General features: G+C 26.0%; 2 protein-coding genes across 6 annotated transcripts in view; one reads left to right on the forward strand and one right to left on the reverse strand.

Annotated features, from left to right (window-relative positions):
• The window catches only part of LOC113389071 (calpain-A-like), a 609,920-nt gene that overhangs the window by 466,812 nt on the left and 124,576 nt on the right, over positions 1-18,532 (forward strand). The gene's annotated exons all lie outside the window — the stretch shown is intronic.
• LOC113389082 lies at positions 3,894-7,357 on the reverse strand. 2 transcript variants are annotated; one of them, XM_026626142.1, is made up of 5 exons: positions 7,235-7,357; positions 6,827-6,915; positions 6,613-6,738; positions 4,425-4,592; positions 3,894-4,145 (listed from the first exon to the last, which is right to left on the reverse strand). In XM_026626142.1, exons 2-5 carry the CDS (start codon positions 6,897-6,899, stop codon positions 3,985-3,987), a joined length of 528 nt encoding a protein of 175 aa, XP_026481927.1. In that variant the 5' UTR covers positions 6,900-6,915; positions 7,235-7,357; the 3' UTR covers positions 3,894-3,984. The 2 variants fall into 2 exon arrangements, with proteins under 2 accessions (XP_026481927.1, XP_026481928.1); XM_026626143.1 differs by lacking the exon at positions 7,235-7,357 and having other exon boundaries at positions 6,827-6,932.

Genomic DNA, 18,532 nt, shown 5'->3' on the forward strand with positions numbered 1-18,532 from the left:
ATTAAATTTTCATTATATCTAATAGTGTTGACGTGTATGTATTGCAATGGCCACGAAAGGCAAATTTTCACTAGATTTTATTTGAGATCTATAATATAAAGAGGAAATTTGTAATCATACTGCTTGACATCGACCTATCCGAGGTTGAGAACAATTCCGAGACTAGTTTGTGCTGACCCATGTTCATTAATCACTACAAGTTCATAAATACTAATTATGCATCAAATTTTTATTCATCAAAATTATTGAACAATCACTAACTGCCAATAACAAAAGTAGAAAATTTTTCAAAATTAGTTTTAACAATAAATGTTAAAGTGTAATAATAATTATTAAGGGTCTTCATTTTGGACCTTGGGAGCTCATCCTTTAACATGTGCCTCGTAACCTGCAATTTAAAAATTTAATTTTAATAAAAAAAATTAATAAAATTAAATATCTACTACTAATTAGGGATGCTAAATCACCATTCTTATATTGATTAAGTCTACTATTATACGAGTACACATTGGAAATTCATGCCTTGAAGCAAAGTACCACTTGCTTCTTGAATTATTAGAGAGCAACTTTTAATAGTTGTTCTGTTCTAATTCTGATGATATTTTATTTTTATCATGAATACCAGGAAGGGCTATTTTTACTTGGCAAATATTTTTGATCAAATTCTTTTAGTGCAAATAAATAAAAATTCAAGAAACTCACAAAAATGTTCTTCTGTTATCTCTTGGGAAGCAAACTGGATTTGGGAAATATCTGGGCACTTGCCCTCACAATCCCAGATATCTTCGCATCTTCTTTTTGAATCATGGTATTTGAGGTATCTCTTGGCCCTACCAGCAGCATCTGAGAAAAATAATTAAACGTTAGAAAAAAAATATTATTAAAGTGAAACTTCTTTAGGCGCGACTAGGGAATAAATCCGTACAAATGCAACGGAAATCCGTTACGCCCGAACTGTTAGTCATTTGCTCTCGATGAAATCATTCCAATACGGGTCGATTGTTATTAGTTGTCGTGTATGTGAATAGAGATATGTCGTAGTATGCGTACCGGCATCAACGTTGTATGCGTACCGATATTAACCAGGAAATCGGCATAGATAAACATTTTAAAGTTACATTATAGTACCAATCTTGATTTAATGAAAAATGCCTGAATCAGAAGAATATTTTACACTGTTCCTTGAAAATAATAAAACAATAAAACAATAAAAATGAGATTATATCGTCAGCGAAAAAGTAAAAAAAATACAAGCAGTCAATGAATGTATGTTAATTTTAATTACATGAAGTTTTTCAAACACAATTACATGATGAGTGACAGTATTTGTTTAGGAGTTGTTTAACATAATCCACTGTGAGAACAAATAGTAAGGAATTTATTAATCAGCAATTACTTAATTTCTCTAATGAAGGTTCATTTCTAAATGCTAATTACAATAACAAACCGATCATGTCATATTTGAAGTATGACTTTAACTTTATTTATTTTATTTTATTATTATTTTTTAATATTATACATATATTTAATGCTATTATAAATATAATTTATAATTTACCGTTATATAAATGTGCATAAAATGGTTGGGTTGACACTAATAAATGTGTGAATAACGAGTGTTACCATATTGCTAATAAACATTATTCAAAATTGTACATTAGCAAATAAGTTTTACTTCAATCGCGTGTGAAACTTACGCGCACTCTTTTTTATGGAAAAAAAGCCATAGGAAATTATGTTCTGAAATTCATTGAAAACTGTGTGGATGCCCAAAAATGAAGGTTGCCGACGAAAGTATTTAAAAAAATCTGTAGAATATTTAATGACAACGAAGTGAAGTTAATTTAGATAGCTGATGCCTCAAAGATATCAATGGAAGGATTTGCGAATTGATGGTTAGGAGTTCTTGGAGCTGTTCGAAATAAAACTGAGTTTTTGCATCGATATGGAATATAGATGAGACCTGGCGAAGTATATAGACACGATGAACGAGGAAAAATCTAAACAATCAGCTGGAGTCAGATTTTTGGGATTAGCTAGAAATGATCTTCATAGACTATCTTGAGAAAGGCCATCAACAATGACTATAACGTTTTTGCAGCATTTGACAGTCCAAATTGAGAAAAATTGCTTTATACAAACTATGTCACAAATCTGTGAAAACAATGGCAAAAATACATGAATTGAGCTAGGAATTGCTTTCCCACCCATCGTATTTTCTAGATCTGGCAACTGGCGACTATTTCATGTTCTCTGATTTCAAAAAGATGTTTGTCTTGAAGAAATTTTCCTCGAATTAAGAGGTAATTAATGAATTTTAAGCCAAACAACGAATCGACTGCAAAAATGGTATCGAAAGGTTGGAACTTTGTTATAATCGTTATATCATCCTCGAGGGCAACTATTTTGAATGAAAAAAAATTGCGGTTCCTTCTAGATTTTATATTTCTTCACCTAATACGGTGTGTTATACAATCAATTCTTCTAAAATAATTCAGGCAATCTGACAACAATCTGTAAAATTAGGTAAACGCCTTGTTGCCATCAGTTGCCTCCTTCAGGATGAAATGAACATATGTCCAAAGATTAGGTAACCCAAATTATCGAATAAAATATTATCATATTTTAGTTAAATATTATACTCACTTCCATCAGTATTTTCTTCATTTGGATCCAAAGCCATAGATTGAACTTGCAGGATAATGGCCATCAATAGAAGAACTCCAACGCACAAATATTTTGCCATTTTGAAAAACTATTAGTAGATTTTTGCTAAATTTTATTTGTGACTGCGTTTAATTTTATGTTTATATACAGTTAAATCCAAAAAAATATTTTTTTAATATTGTTTGCGATGGGCAAATAATTATGTCATGAATTTTTTTATATAACATTTTTATTACAAAATATTCGTAATTTTTTTTTATATTTTGGCTTTACGCAACATATTTTTTACATTTCAAAGTATTAAATTACTAAATTTTTCATTTATAATTATTTATTTTTTAAACAGTATTCGAAGATATTTTGACCGATTTTAATCCATTTAAAATTTAATCATCTATTAAAAATTGATTAATTTGTCAATTGAAAATTCTCAATAGAAATTTAAAATAGTAAGAAATTGAGTGTTAATTTTTGTAATCATTGTATTAATGTAATAATGTTGAGATTTTTAAGGTTTTTAAACAAAATTATTTTATAAATGTGCTATATAGTTTAGTTCTAAGCTTGATGCTTGCAGAAATTTTATTTGTTTGAAAATTGTGTCAGAAAAATTCAATTAGAACTTTGATATTATTTGAGAAATCAGTTATATAAAATAAATAGTATTCATTTGAAATGGTATAATAATATTTCTTGATCGTATTGAAGATGTTCTTGCAGTGGCTCGGTGGTAAGAGCTTTGGTCTTGCATGCACCTGGTTTAAAATTTGATATCAAACTTGAAATCGGTTAATCAAATCAGTAGAAAACTAAAACTTGAACTTGAAAAAGTAGCTTTAAGTATATTTCAAGTGAGAGGTTTTTTCAGTCAAATAAAATATAAAAATAAAATAATAAAAATGTATCAATAATGGATACGTCAACTGATTTATTAAATATATACCATCTTGATATCATCTCACTTTACTGAAAGTTTTTTTATCGATATATGACGTCATTTTGAAAAAATAAAATTACACCACCATTATTTTCACTTCTAAACTTGAGGGTAAGATTAGCCTATTTCTAAAATTTCATGCAAATTGGAGCACAGTAAAAAAATAATTAGACATACTTTTTTCCTCACCATTCACTGCACTATTACAACGAAATTAATGTAGTCAAATTACATATTTTAATTCTAAATCAAGTAATAAAATTGCAACATATTTTTGTTCAAATGCTCTTTATTAAATACATATATTTCTGGATATTATTCAGGGTTTAAATTACATTTATAATATTTTTATGTCATCTCGCATATATCGATTTTCCAACTTAGTTCATTTCACATTTGCACCTGTTATTATTTTCATCAAAATATGAACACACTGCTTTTTCTCTAGAATATCCTAATGCTTCACATTCGTGCAAACAGTCGTGGATGCCATTGCATTTCTTGAAAATTTGAACAGTTTTGTCTCCTTTTAATTGAGGACCTTAAAAAAATCGATTTGGTTACCAATATCAATATACTACTTCCTAGAGTTTTACTTTTAAATTAGAAATAATGGCAATAGTTTAAAAATCTTATATTTACCGCGCATCATATTTAAAAATCTTCATATACTTACCACCATCATGTTCTAGTGAATTGGTAAATTGTATGACAAAGCCACCAAAATTTGTCAAATAAATAAGCAGTGTAGGTACTTCAATTAACATTTTTTCATATTTTTAGTGTGTAGTTGATAAATCCAAATTTGTCTTCTACTTACATTTGCATTTCTTAGGATTTTGTCCAGTAATTCCAATTTCACAAGTTGCTCCTCTTCTATTATAGTTCAAAGATTTGCATTTATGTTTGCATTCGTTGTCATAAAGACAGGTGAAGTCAACTTCTACCAACTGGATATCTTCAGCTGGCCTTGGGACATTCTTCTTACCTTAATAAAAGTATATACCTTTTAGTAATAATTTATTAAACCACTTTTTCAAGATTATATTTATCGTATTCATAAGTGAAATCTTTTGCTTAACGATTGCTCTTTCGTCTTTACTTGGATCGTTATAGGAAAATGTTTGAAAAATTTTCTGGTTCCTAATTTTTCTGATTTTGATCAAAGACTATCTTCGTCTAAGACTTCGTCTTAGACGAAGATTTCGCTATTTAACTCGTCTCTGGAAAAAATTGCTTTGGTGAAATAATCATAAATTATAGAACAATTCTGCAACTTCTGAACCTTGATTTTTAGGATTTTGTATATAAAACTGGTTTTATACCAAGAATTAAACGCTCAACTTGGTAGAAATTCTTCTGGTTAAATAATCTAGCTCCCTTTGTATTAGACTAGATAGTATAAATTATAGAACTATTCTGAAACTTCTGAACCTTGATTTTTAGGATGTTATATAAAAAAAAACTGGTTTTAGTCCAAGATTCAAATGCTCAACTTGGTAGAAATTCTTTTGGTTAGATAATCTAGCTCTTTTTGTACCAGATGTGGATAATATAAATTATAGAACAATTCTGAAACTTCAGAACCTTGATTTTCAGGATTTTATATGAAATTTAGGCCAAGATTTAAATGCTTAACTTGGTAGAAATTCTTCTGGTTACATAATCTGGCTCTATTTGTATTTGACTGGATAGTATAAATTATAGAACAATTCTGAAATTTTTATCCCTGATTTTTCAGATTTTGATAAAAATAAAACTGGTTTTAAAAAATCATGTTGGCAAATCGAAAGGAAAAATGCTGTTCCCAAAGTTAATGGTGAATAATCTACCAAATATTATTTTATTGACACTTTTGTTTTAAGTGAAACAACTAATAATTTGATGGCAATCAGACAACTAAGGGAAAGTCAAAGGTCTATAAACTAAGTCTTGGTCAAAAATTCTTAAAAATAATTAAAATTCGTAAAGTAATTAAAAATTTCTTTTGGTATTATTGGATAGATAGTAGCTACAGATTATGGATCAATTCAAAAAAAACTACTTGTTGACAATTTGTGAACATCTTTAAACAAATATGTGAAATAATCTAGAACAATTTTGATCCAGTTTTGATTTTCCTGATGTAGATTTTTCCTGTCGTCTATTATCTGAATATTGATATTTAAAGAAAACTCTGACTTATGGAAAATTGTTACGACTTTTTTGCCAAAATCGTCAAACTAAAAAGGAAAATGCTGTTCCCAAATTTGATGGTAAATAATGTACAACATTTTCTCGTGACAAAGTGTTTAGGACAAAAACACTATATAGAAAACATCAAGTTGGCACTTTTTTCAAATTATCACTTCATTTAAAGAAAACTCTGAGTCATGGAAAATTGTTACGACTTTTCTGCCAAAATCGTCAAATCGAAAAGGAAATTGCTGTTCCTAAATTTGATGGTGAATAATCTACCAAATTTTCTCGTGACAAATCGTTTAAAACAAAGACACTATATACAAAACATCATTTTGGCACTTCTTGTAAATCATCACTTCATTTAAAGAAAACTTTGAGTTATGCAAAATTGTTACGACTTTTTTGCCAAAATCGTCAAATCGAAATGAAAAATGCTGTTCCCAAATTTGATGATGAATCATCTACCAAATTTTCTCGTGACAAATTGTTTAGGACAAAAACACAATTTAGAAAACATCATGTTGGCATTTCTTGTAAATCATCACTTTATTTAAAGAAAACCCGGAGTTATGGAAAATTGTTACGACTTCTCTACCAAAATCGTCAAATTGAAAAGAAAAATGCTGTTCTTAAATTTGATGGTGAATAATCTACCAAATTTTCTCGTGACAAATTGTTTAGGACAAAGACACTATATTGTGCTTCTAGCTATTAAAAAAATCGTGTTGTCACGAAAAAGTTGACTATCACTTCCAATAATGTTCAATTGGGATTTTTTTAAAATGACTTGGATATTTTGATAATAAACATATAATGATAACTCTTACATATGCATTTTTGGTTTTTCGAAAAGCAAAGTCCTGAAGATCCTTCATATTCTTCTTGTTGGCATAAATTTTGGCATTCCTCATTTGTAGTGCAATCCACATCAGTGACTATTACATCATCTTGAACTATAATTATTGTCAAACGATAACAATTTAGTTAAATAATTAATATTATTATGCTAATGATCAAAGAAGTATCAGGAATTTACATTACCTGGTCTATCAAAATCTCCATTCACCAAGTTCATGAGAACTGCCAAGATGACGAAGTACCAAATATTGTTCATGGTGGTTTTGGTTAATCTTATATATAAAATAATACTGTATTTAGTCCAAAATAATTATGCACTGTCAATGGAATGAGTTCTTTGTTAAATGACAAAATTTGATCAATATATTTTATTTAGTTTCGGAAAATTAAGATCAAATTTTAAGTAATTTCGCGAATCAGTCCAATTTTTGGCAAAGTAAACACAAAGATTTAAATCAGTTTGTTAGTGAAAGGAACATTTCCGTATACTATTAAATTGCAAGGAATAATATTATAATGGTGAAAAAGCAATACCAAACAACTTGTTCTTAAAATAATTAATAGATTTCAGTAAAATTATGTTCGACTCACCTTGCCAAAAGCAAATCAACTTATATGATGACGTGGAAATTGAAACTTCCAAATCTTGAAAACTAGTTTTTAGTAAAATGTCTATTCCAGAGCTAGTCTTGGTGTAAACTGACATGATTTTGCTATAGAAAATAGTTTAAATTAGTATCTATTCAGACAGGATATTAGTCATTGGATTTTCTATTGCAAATATGATAAGTACTAAATCAAATATAAGTTCCTTATCACTGCACACGCCTAATGAAACAATAAATGCGCAGCAAATAGAATTGATAAGGAAAAGTTTTTTGAAAATAGAATTTTTCAGAAACTTGAAGACAAAGTTTTGTCTACTATTTTTCAAAAGCATATTACATTTTTTTGCTTAAAACTTTTTAGTCTTACAGTGATTTGCTTGAAGGTTTTCTTCAGAAATTCAAAGTTTTGCCTAAATAATAATAGCAGCAGATAGAAAATTAAGACAAAATAGATGGAAATGCAATTTTTCTAGGAAAACCAGAGCTTAGTTAATTTTTTATTAAAATAAAATTAAATTTTTTTTGGTACTTTGATAATAAGTATTTTGGAGATAATTGTAGTCTCACTGATACTTTTTTAAAACTTTCTTGGCGATTTCATATTTTCACTTAAATAATAAACGCGAACATATATACTCGTATATATATAGAATGAAAAGTAAAATAAATCTGAATTTTCGTTTGTACGTTTGTTTTTCAGGATCTTGTATATATTATTATTTATAGTCATTACACTCTGTATTTTGCAATTCATTTATTTTTTACTGTCTAAAATTCGAAATTTGCTATATTATTTATAGAATTTCTATAGAATAAACTAGCTGAAAATAGATTTTTTCTAAAACCTATTAAACTAAAGTTCATTATTGTTTAGTGCGAAATAACCTAGTTTTTTTAGTTGTTCTATTTATGATTTTTTTAAACGATTTCTTGGTGATGATATTTTTTGTCTAACGAAAACTTATGTTTATACATACAGTTTTAAAATCTGTGAAAAGTAATCGATTTCGGTAAAATTAAGTAGGAAATACAAAATAATTGTTTCATATTAATCTTGTCAATTATGGCAATTTTATAGCCAAAGGGCCACTTTGCAACATTGGTTCTATCGGTTATTTCCAAAAATTTTTGGCCAAAAAAATATGTCTCCAGAGTGAATTTCGAGGATGGTGAAGCTATCAATGTCGTAACTAATTAATATAATATAATAACTATTAAATAACGTATTAATTTGAGAAATTACAAGGAAATCCGTAGAATAGAAATATAAATATAAATATTAATATAAATATAAATAAAAATAATTTAGAATGTTTTGCAATAATTTAGAAAATTATGTTTTTTATTAGCCATATAATTTTTTCCCATTTTTTTCATTAATTTTATAGATAATCTAAAACAAGGATGCAAAAATTAAAAATGGACAATGATGTAAAAATAAATGTAAGTTGTTTTGTAAATATAAATGTAAGAAATGGATTTTTAAGCACCAAAAATCCAAAAAAAAACATGCTTGGCTAAGTGAAAAAATTCAAAATAATACTTGTTTTTTTTTAAAAAAAAAAATACCTAAGCAGGTATTTAAATATTTAGAAAAAAAACTTATTTGAAAATTTCCTTGGCTCAATATTTTTTACTCATCATTAGAAGGAATCTAAGGTTTTACTTCTCTGTTTTACAATTTTCTGAATTGTATTGTATGTATTATATTGAATGTATTGTATGTGTATTTGACTCAAAATCAATTTTTCTAAAATTATATCTGAAAAAATATTTATACATAAAAAATACATAATAACTTACACATAAGTTTCTTAATTTACTTAAATTTTTAAAACTATTTATTATAATGATCATATTAAATAAATAAATAATGTACAATAATAAAAATTAACACTGAAATTTTAGTAACGAATATTTTATTATTGGCTATAAATATTTGTCATAATAATATTACAATAACAATTCATATACAATCTTTTCTCAATAAAACAGCTAGATAATCTCTCCCTATAAACCATATACCTTACACCTTTCAATATTTGTAATAAATTGAGGTTGTAAATTCTATATTGAGACACCATTTATTTAAAAAAAATAAGTATATATATATATTATATATATATATATTTTATAACACGAGCATAATTTACCTCGACACATTATAATCTCTAAATTATCAGATTAAAGTTATAACTTCAGCAGCAAAATATTTTATTTCTTGGTACAACTGTTTTTTTTTTTTATTTTGGTACAGCATTTAATTGAGGTTTCTTCAAACATTTGCATCTTTTAACATTCTTGTGAGACTCACATCTCGTCTCGTTCTTGGAATATCCAAGACGATCACATGCATTTTGACAATTATGAATGTCTCTGCATTTTTCATATAATTGAACCCTCAGATTATTTTCTACTCGGGGACCTAAAATGTGATGGAGAATTTTTATATTATATATTTAATAGTATCATGAATAGTACTATTTTTGACTATTTTGATATATAACCTAACTAATTTACTAATTACAATTTTTTGGATGGTCTTTTGTAAACTAGACCATCCAATATACAAACAAAATACAAAGATTTGAAGAATTATTTTAAAAAAAATAATAATAATTAGAGTCATGTACTAACAGAGCAGAATTTCGTTTATTAACGCAAAGCAGATTTAAAAAGATAAATATCGATTCAGCAAATTTTCTGAGGTCAACATTCTTTACTTTATGTAAAATAATACAATTTTTATTGAAAGTAAAGTTTGTTTAAACTAATGACATGTTCCGAAAACATGGTCTTAAACTGATTTGGGTTTTTCGAATTACAAATGTGTTGGTTCATTCTCTTGTAAATATATTGTGAACTTTTGCAATTTTTGCATTCCACTTTTTAAACAACAGTAATAGGCTCAACAGGAGTTTTAGACTTTAAAGGAGTAAAAAGCGAGTTGAAAGTATTGTCAAAAGTAAAAACTAACGAAAAGTCTTCATTTAAAAACTACTTTTTTTAGAAAAAGTCAAAAACTGACGAAGAAAAAACTTCTTTGTATTTTACACTAATTGGTTTCTGTTTTTGCGTGTTTTAGTTAAGACAACAAAATAACATAGTTTTTTTTTAATTCACTTACATTTGCACTTCTTTGGACTAATGCCAGTGTTGTCAAAGTCGCATTTGGCTCCTCTCAAAAAATATCCAAGAAAATGACATTTATGTACACATTCTGTATCGTAAATACATATATTGTCGATTATTACCAACTCTGTTTTCTTCGGCTTTTCAATTATTTTATATCTACCTAAAATTTATTAAAATCTTTTGAGATCGTCTATCTTTGTAATCTATTAATTTGTAATCCCAGAATAGGTATATACAATTTGTATCTTTATGTAAAAATCAATGTATGTATTTAAAAAATAAAGCAAATTTTCAAATTAAAAATTAATTGTAATCTATTAAATGTAAATATATCTAAAGTAATAAAAATGAAATCTTGCACTAACATTTTTAGTGCTCAATGCTGACTTTTCGTTTAAATATTTAAGTTATCTTTTAAAAAATATACTTACAGTAAATTTCTGCAACATTCAATAAGAATCTACGATAAGAAACTTAACTTCCCGTAGTAATCGCAAAAAAATCGAAAATGAAAATTTTTATATATCAAAATTTTCGTCGACATTTTCGGGAACACCTATCAACCGATTTGAATAATTCAAAAAACATTCGATTCGTATTGATAAGGAGACGTGCTGATTAGTTTTTGGCCGAGGCAGGTCTAGCCGTTCCGAAGATATGGGGCAAAAAGTACCCAAAACGATAACTCAGTTTTTGAGAGAACGAAGAGTACGATTTGAATAATTCAAAAAACATTTTACATGTATTGACAAGATGAAGAACTGATTAAATTTTTGGGAAAGCAGGTCCAGCGTTTATACACTCTCAATAAAAATAAGTTAAAATAGTGCCATTTGGCGGTCAAAAATGTTCATTGGACATATGTACATCAAATTATCAGATATTTCATAGAGATTTGTTAATTTAAACCAGTTTTTATAGAGAAGTGTAATTTTTTTTGGGTTCCGTACCAAGATTTTTAATTTTGAAGTTTATTTATATGGATCGAACAAATGTACTCGACATTCTCGACAGTATGGATTAACCGATTTATAAAATTGAGAAATCATTCGGTTCGTGCTCGATCGCGAAGCGTTTTTGCAAAAGGCAGTTTTGCCGTTTGGGAGGTATGGAGCGCAAAGGGTGTAAAAACGGTTATGCAGTTTTTGAGAGAACGGATTATCCGATTAGATTAATTCAAAAAACTTTTTGCTTGAGTAGACGTTAAATAAAATAAAACTAAATTTTGAAAAATTTGAAAAAAAAATTATTCCTTACAAAAATTTGAGAATATTTCGAAAATTTCAAAAAAAAAATCAAATCTTTTCTAAAATTTTAAAATTCTAAAATTATTTAGAAGAAATGTTTCTTTCAAATTCCAAAAAATTTCAAAATTTTGAAAAAAATTCAAGATTATCAAAAAATTTCTAAATTATCAAAAAAATCAAATTTAAAAAAATGAACTTTTGTATCGTACACATAAGTTGTTTATAAAATACGCTCGTCGCCCAATTTAAAGAGCACTTATAAGTTTGCAGTATGTAATAATCTATTTGAAATTATTCGAAACAAGTATTGATTATTTTCATTCATCGAATGTTCAATTAATTAGTAACTAATGAAAATTGAAATCAACAATAAAAACCAGTTCAAAAAAAGCTTGCATCAATTTTCAAAAAGAAAATCTACGTTTATTCAGATAAGATAAATTTTAATAAAACCAGATTCTGCAAATCTCTTGAGATCTACATTTTTTGCTTCATATGTAGTGATGAAATTACTTGCTTTAGAAGTAGAATTAAAATTCATTCATATTTTAGAAAATCAAGTTTTTAAGTGTTATACTTGTAGACATTTAAGCCCCTGAGAGCAATAAAATTTGAAAAATATATATTATTCTCAAACTTACATATACAATGCTTATTTTTCGAAAAGCACCAAGCATTATCTTTTAAAGACCACTTTCTTCGCATTTTGTTTCACAATCTTTATGGCTTGAACATGTGTAATCTTCAATTTGAACTCTTCCTTTAAAAAAAAAAAACAATATTAGATATATCATTTTTTATTAAAATAAGGATTAAACACTACCATAATTGGCATATAATCCATCTATGAGACTTGATAATAATATCACAAAACTGAGCCAAAAAACGTTTCGCATTTTGGATGTTAAATATAAATAACTATGATATGATGCAAATGGTATTGAAATTGTTCAAAATATGTAATACTTTTTATATATGTTTTTGATTTTCGATTATTTATTTATTTAATAATTATTTATCAAATAAAAACCAAGTATTGAAATATGATATTATGAAATTGTGCAATAAATAGAATTTTTTTTTTTTGCACTGTTCAAAACATGTATTACGAAATTCATTAATTTATTTTAGTAAAAATACCAAAATTTAAGTAAAGTAAATAATACATAATTCGTTCACACAGTGGATTATGTAAACCAACGCCTAAACAAATATTGTTTTCACAATTCCACTATCATGCAATAATTGTGTTTGAAGAACTTCATGTAATTAAAATTAACATACATTCATTGACTGCTTGTATTATTTTTACTTTTTGGCTGGCTATATAATCTCATTCTTTAAACATCTGTCTTGCCTAAAAAATATTTTTCATTTTATTAACTCCGAAGATTTATAGAAACTACGAATAATATAGAAATAATTTCTAATCAATAAACTTACGTGTAGTACACCGCACAAATGTTCAATTTGTTTTATTATTTTCAAGGAACAGAGTAAAATATTCTTTTGATTCAGGCATTTTTCATTAAATTAAGATTTGTACTGCGATGTAACTTTGAAATGTTTATTTATCTACGCCGAATTCCTTGTTGATGCCGGTACGCATACGGATTTCTATTCACATACACGACGACTAATCACAATCGACCCGTATAGAAATGATATCATCGAGAGCGAATGACGTACAGTTCGGGCGTAACGCTATTTCCGTTGCATTTGTACGTCGTTACACCCTAGTCGCGCCTCAAATAGTTTTACTTCAAAACTTTGTATAAAAATGTGAAGTTAATAAAAAAAAAAATTACGTTCTATAGGTTCATATATAACAAATCGCGTCACTAATATTGATAAAACTTTCAAAATTCATAAAAACTTGCACAATAAAAAGAATTTATAAATCAAAATTTTGGCGCCTAAAATTTCTTTATTTTTCAATTGTTACATTGTCAGAATATGTTATCAAATTCATATTAGTTTAACAGACAACAATTTTTGGTATCACTTCTTCTTATATGGGCCTGTGGACAAAAAATTACCAATTATTAATTCATAAAACTATTTTCATTTATTATACAATGATAATTTAATATTTTATGAAATCTTACATTTACAAGTACTTGTTACGCCATTAAATAGAGAGCATTCCACGCCTTCTGTCGAATAACCAAGATTTTTACAGATTTTGTGGCATTCTTCTTTGAATGCACATATTTTTTTCAATCTTACTTTAGTTAATGCTTTTGTCGGAAGACCTAAATAGTAGAAAAATTTATTAAATCAATTGCATTAAAAGTAAAATATTTAAACACAAATATAGGATGTATATTCTGCTAATTTAGATTAACATCGTAGCAGCACTTAAACACTTCTGGATACTTACTTTCAACAAATCTGGTAATTCTTTGGTTTCCAACCTTAATATATGCTAAATTTATTTAATACAATATGTCAACTCATCATCACTGTAATAATATATAGATATATTTTTTGGATTTTATTTAATTTTTTTTTTTTTTGAATTCAAAAGCCTCTGTATACAACGCAATTTACAACGTGGATAAAAGTAAAGTGAAAATTTATTTTAGATGAAACTGATATCTTCAGAAAATTTATATTCAGCATCTTATTCGTCAAAATTTCAAATTATTTTCATTATACTTACAATAGTATTCAGATATTAATTTATACATAACTAAGATCTTTAATTATTATGTACAGTAAAAATATTAGACTTTGCTGAATTTTGTTCTATTGTATATTTAGGTTTATCTCTATTATATTCTAAGGTTTCTATATTTGCTGGACAAATAAACCTATGAATATATGAATTTCAAAGAGAGGTTCTTAAATCTTTTTGTCTTTATGCAGAATTTTGCATATTTCCGGAACATCGAATGGACTATATGGGAAAAAATGAACAAATATTTTTAGAAAAAAAAAACAGAGACGTAAATTCAGAAAAATTAAATTTTGAAAAGTGTTAGTGATACAAAAAAAATTATATCATGTATGTATATAATAAAAATAACATAAAAAATATATTACATTTACACCGAGTCAGCATGGAATCCTTTGGGTCCTTAACACACTCTCCTTCATAATTTTTGTATTCAAGACGACCACATTTTGTTCCACATTCTGTATCATATGAGCAACGTGCATCAATTAAAACCATTTCATAATTTTCAGCTAAATAATACAATTAATATTAAATTTATATCGAAACTTCGGTCCAAATATTATATTTCAATTATAGTACCTTTCACGAATGCATTAAAATTACAATAAATTAAAACTATTAAGTTAACAAATATAACAGTCTTCATTGCTATTTAACTTTAGTCTTAAAATAAAATTTTACTAAAGCAATATGTTTTATTACTACTACTTATTTTATTTACCATAATTGTTGACCATAAATAGCAATTTGAATTGTTGTTTTCATAAATTGTACAATAAAATTGCAACATACTTGTTATTATTTTGTTTTTAGCTATAAACATGCCTATTTACATTCATATATTTTCAGAAATTGCACATCTCTTTATAAATCAATTCCTCTGTAAATTAAATTATGAAAACAATTATAATAAAATCAAAAATAAAAGTAATAATTATAAACGATAAATAAAATCGCCTTTCAGTTACACAATTGTTTTTCTAATACCTTACCTTTTTATGTTTTTCAATAATGTACAGATTCTGATGCTATATTAATTTAACTATAGGGGTGTATGGCATCGTGCCATAAGGCAAATTGCTGAAACTTCCCGTTCAAATTCAAATCGGATGCACATTTCGCTCTGTATGTTCGAAAGCGCTGGACCTGCCTTTGCCAAAAACTAATCACCACTTCTCCCCGTCATTACGAATTGAATGTTTTTTTGGATCATTCAAATCCAATGCTCCGATCTCTTAAGAACTCGATTTCTATTTTGTGCATTCTTTGCTTCGTATCTCCGAAACGGCAGTACCTACCTTTGCCAAAAACTAATAAGCACATCACCCTATCAATGGGAATCGAATGTTTTTTTAACCATTCAAATCGGTTGATCCGTGCGCTCGAAAACGTCGACGAAAAATTATCTGAACACACATCCATTTTTTCTGAGGTATGCCAAAATGTTCCGAAACTTTCAAAACGTCGAGAAATACAAAAATTTTCATTTTCGATTTTGGCCCATTACTATAACTACCCTACAGAAAGTTAATATAATTGGAAACCAAGGAACAACAAAAAAACAGCTTTTGGTTTTAAGCCCCCTCACTATTTTATTATAACATATATAAAATTATATACGTCTATGCATTAATGTGATTACAATTTATAATTTACTCAATTACTTTCCATTACACATAAATGTAATTGAACTATTTTTCCTATTTTTTCAAAAAGTCTTCATTACATTAATGCTTATTGGTAGTAGCATTTATGAAGTGAAATAATATATAAGAACTGAAATAATTTTTCTAAAATAATTTTCATTACTCTGTTTACATAAAATTCAATCAAAAAAAATAATATTAATTTAAACTAAATATTTGATATAAAATTGCGTAAATAAACATGGTTTATTCCAAATAATTTGTAGCTTTTAATAAGTTACAAATAAATATCCATTGATCCATTGTCTATAAAGTAATTCAAACAAATTTATTAAAAAATATTCAGATTTAAATTACTTTATATCAATTAAAAAATTCTAAACATATATATTAATGTACATTTTTACATACTTTTATTGAAAATTTTATTTATTTATTTTTAATGGAAGAAATTCATATACCATGTGTCCAATTTAATATTTCAAGACCTCTGTTTCGGTCAATGAAAGTGCATCCCAAAATACATTTTAAACAAAATATTGATAACAAAATATTTCAACAAAAAATATTTAATAATCAGCAAAATTTTAATAATAAATTCAGTAATGAATTGAAGAATAATTACAAAAAATCTAATAATAATTGTGATAAAAATGAACCAACTGCAAAGAAAATTGTTTGGATGCCTCTGAGGACTAAAAGTAGGAATTTAATAAAAACTTATGATGGCAGGATTATATTTATGGTATATAATATTTTTCAAACTACATTTTTTTGTATAGTTATAAGAACATGATTTTTTAAATAATGGAACTTCTGAAAAATTATGTTACTTTAGAACTAATTTATCAATATTTCTCTAATACAAAGTAATTTTCAGCATTTAATAACAAATCAAAATTCTGGTACTAATAAAAATATATAGCACTTTTTATTAGTTTGTAATAATAAAACCAGAATTTTAACTTTTTTTGTCAAAAGGTTTTGAAATTTTCTCAAACTTCAAAATATTTTCTTAAGTAAAGGAATTTCCAAAACATCGAAAATGTCTTATTTTGTTTTTCTACTGCCAATTTGTGTTGCTACATCACTCTCCTTTGTGATGAGTTTATTTTTGATAAATACATTTGAACACCAGTGATATTTTTTCTCTTTTAGTATTAGTATTATTAATAATAATGTATTAATATTTTAAAATATGAAAGAGAAACACTTTTTATTAGTTTGTAATAATTAAACCAAAATTTTTATTTTTTTTCAAAAGATTTTGAAATTTCTTCAAACTTCAAAATATTTTCTTAAATAAAGGAATTTTCAGAAAATTCTTTTGAAACTTTGTGTTGTAAAATTATGTTTTTATTATAATAGAAAAATATGAAATTGTATTAAAATCTCTGATTGTTTTACAAATTCGAAAATGCCTCATTTTGTTTTTGTACTGCCAAAGCGTGTTGCCACATTACTCCCCGTTCAATATTTTTGGAATTAGTTTTTGATAAATACTTCTTAACTCTAGTGATATTTTTTCTATTTCGGTATTTAATAATGTCTTAACATTTTATTCTATAAAAGATTATAAAATAATTTAAATAAATTCAATTTTTCTGTTTTTTTTTTAATTTGGTTGGGGTTAGTTATGTGTTCATTTTATTACTCAATATTTTAGTTATTAATTTATTTTTACTTTTATTATTTTTATCATTTGTATGCCTATTTACATAATTATTTGTATAAATCCAGAAATTGCAAATATATATTTTAAAATTAATATATAATACTTACTTTATTTTTTGGAAAATGCAAATTTATCAAAAACAATTGACCTAACTGGATCTAATATAAAATGTATTATTATTTTCATGCATTTTTAATTTATTACTATTTCAAATTTAAGTTTTAATTATAAAAATTAGAAATACAATTCTATTTCAAAAATATGATTGATATAAAAGGTGCTTGTGATTTTTAATAATTTTTTTTTATTAAATACATCCATTGCTTTTTATTAACTTTGTTATTTGCTCTTACATATTGTTAAAGTTATCTATAAGATTATTTCAAAATTTGTACCCAAATCTGTCGTAAAATGTTATTTTTTATCATCAAAAGCTTTTGTGGTGCAATTTAAAAAAAATATTTAGATATGGTTTATATTTTGCTGATATGTGATATGACAGACTTGTTAAAAATATGAATTTATCATAAAAATCAGTACGACTTTTACTTTTGTATAAAAAATCCATATTTAGTTATATATAGAATTTAATCAATAAAAATTAAATTCTTTGTGAAAAGTTTATTTTAAAGTTCATAAAATTCTTGTATTGCCACAATGTTAAAAATATATTTATAATTGTCAATATTGTCTTTGAAAAAATAGTGTTGGAGTTTCCTGTGAAAGAATAAAATAATTAATAAAAGTTTTGAATTTCATCCTTTTTAAATGTTGTAAATAAAAAAAATCTTAAAGAATCATATGTGAATCATATTTGTTATCTTTACATTATCATATTAGTTTTATAAGTTTAGAATAAAATTTACGTATTAATCAAAATTTATTTATATTTCAT

This window comes from Ctenocephalides felis, unplaced genomic scaffold (genome assembly GCF_003426905.1).
Source record: "Ctenocephalides felis isolate EL2017-DRISC unplaced genomic scaffold, ASM342690v1 CF-g0.4_SCAFFOLD_03573, whole genome shotgun sequence".
In the NCBI taxonomy this organism is placed as follows: Eukaryota; Metazoa; Arthropoda; class Insecta; order Siphonaptera; family Pulicidae; genus Ctenocephalides; species Ctenocephalides felis.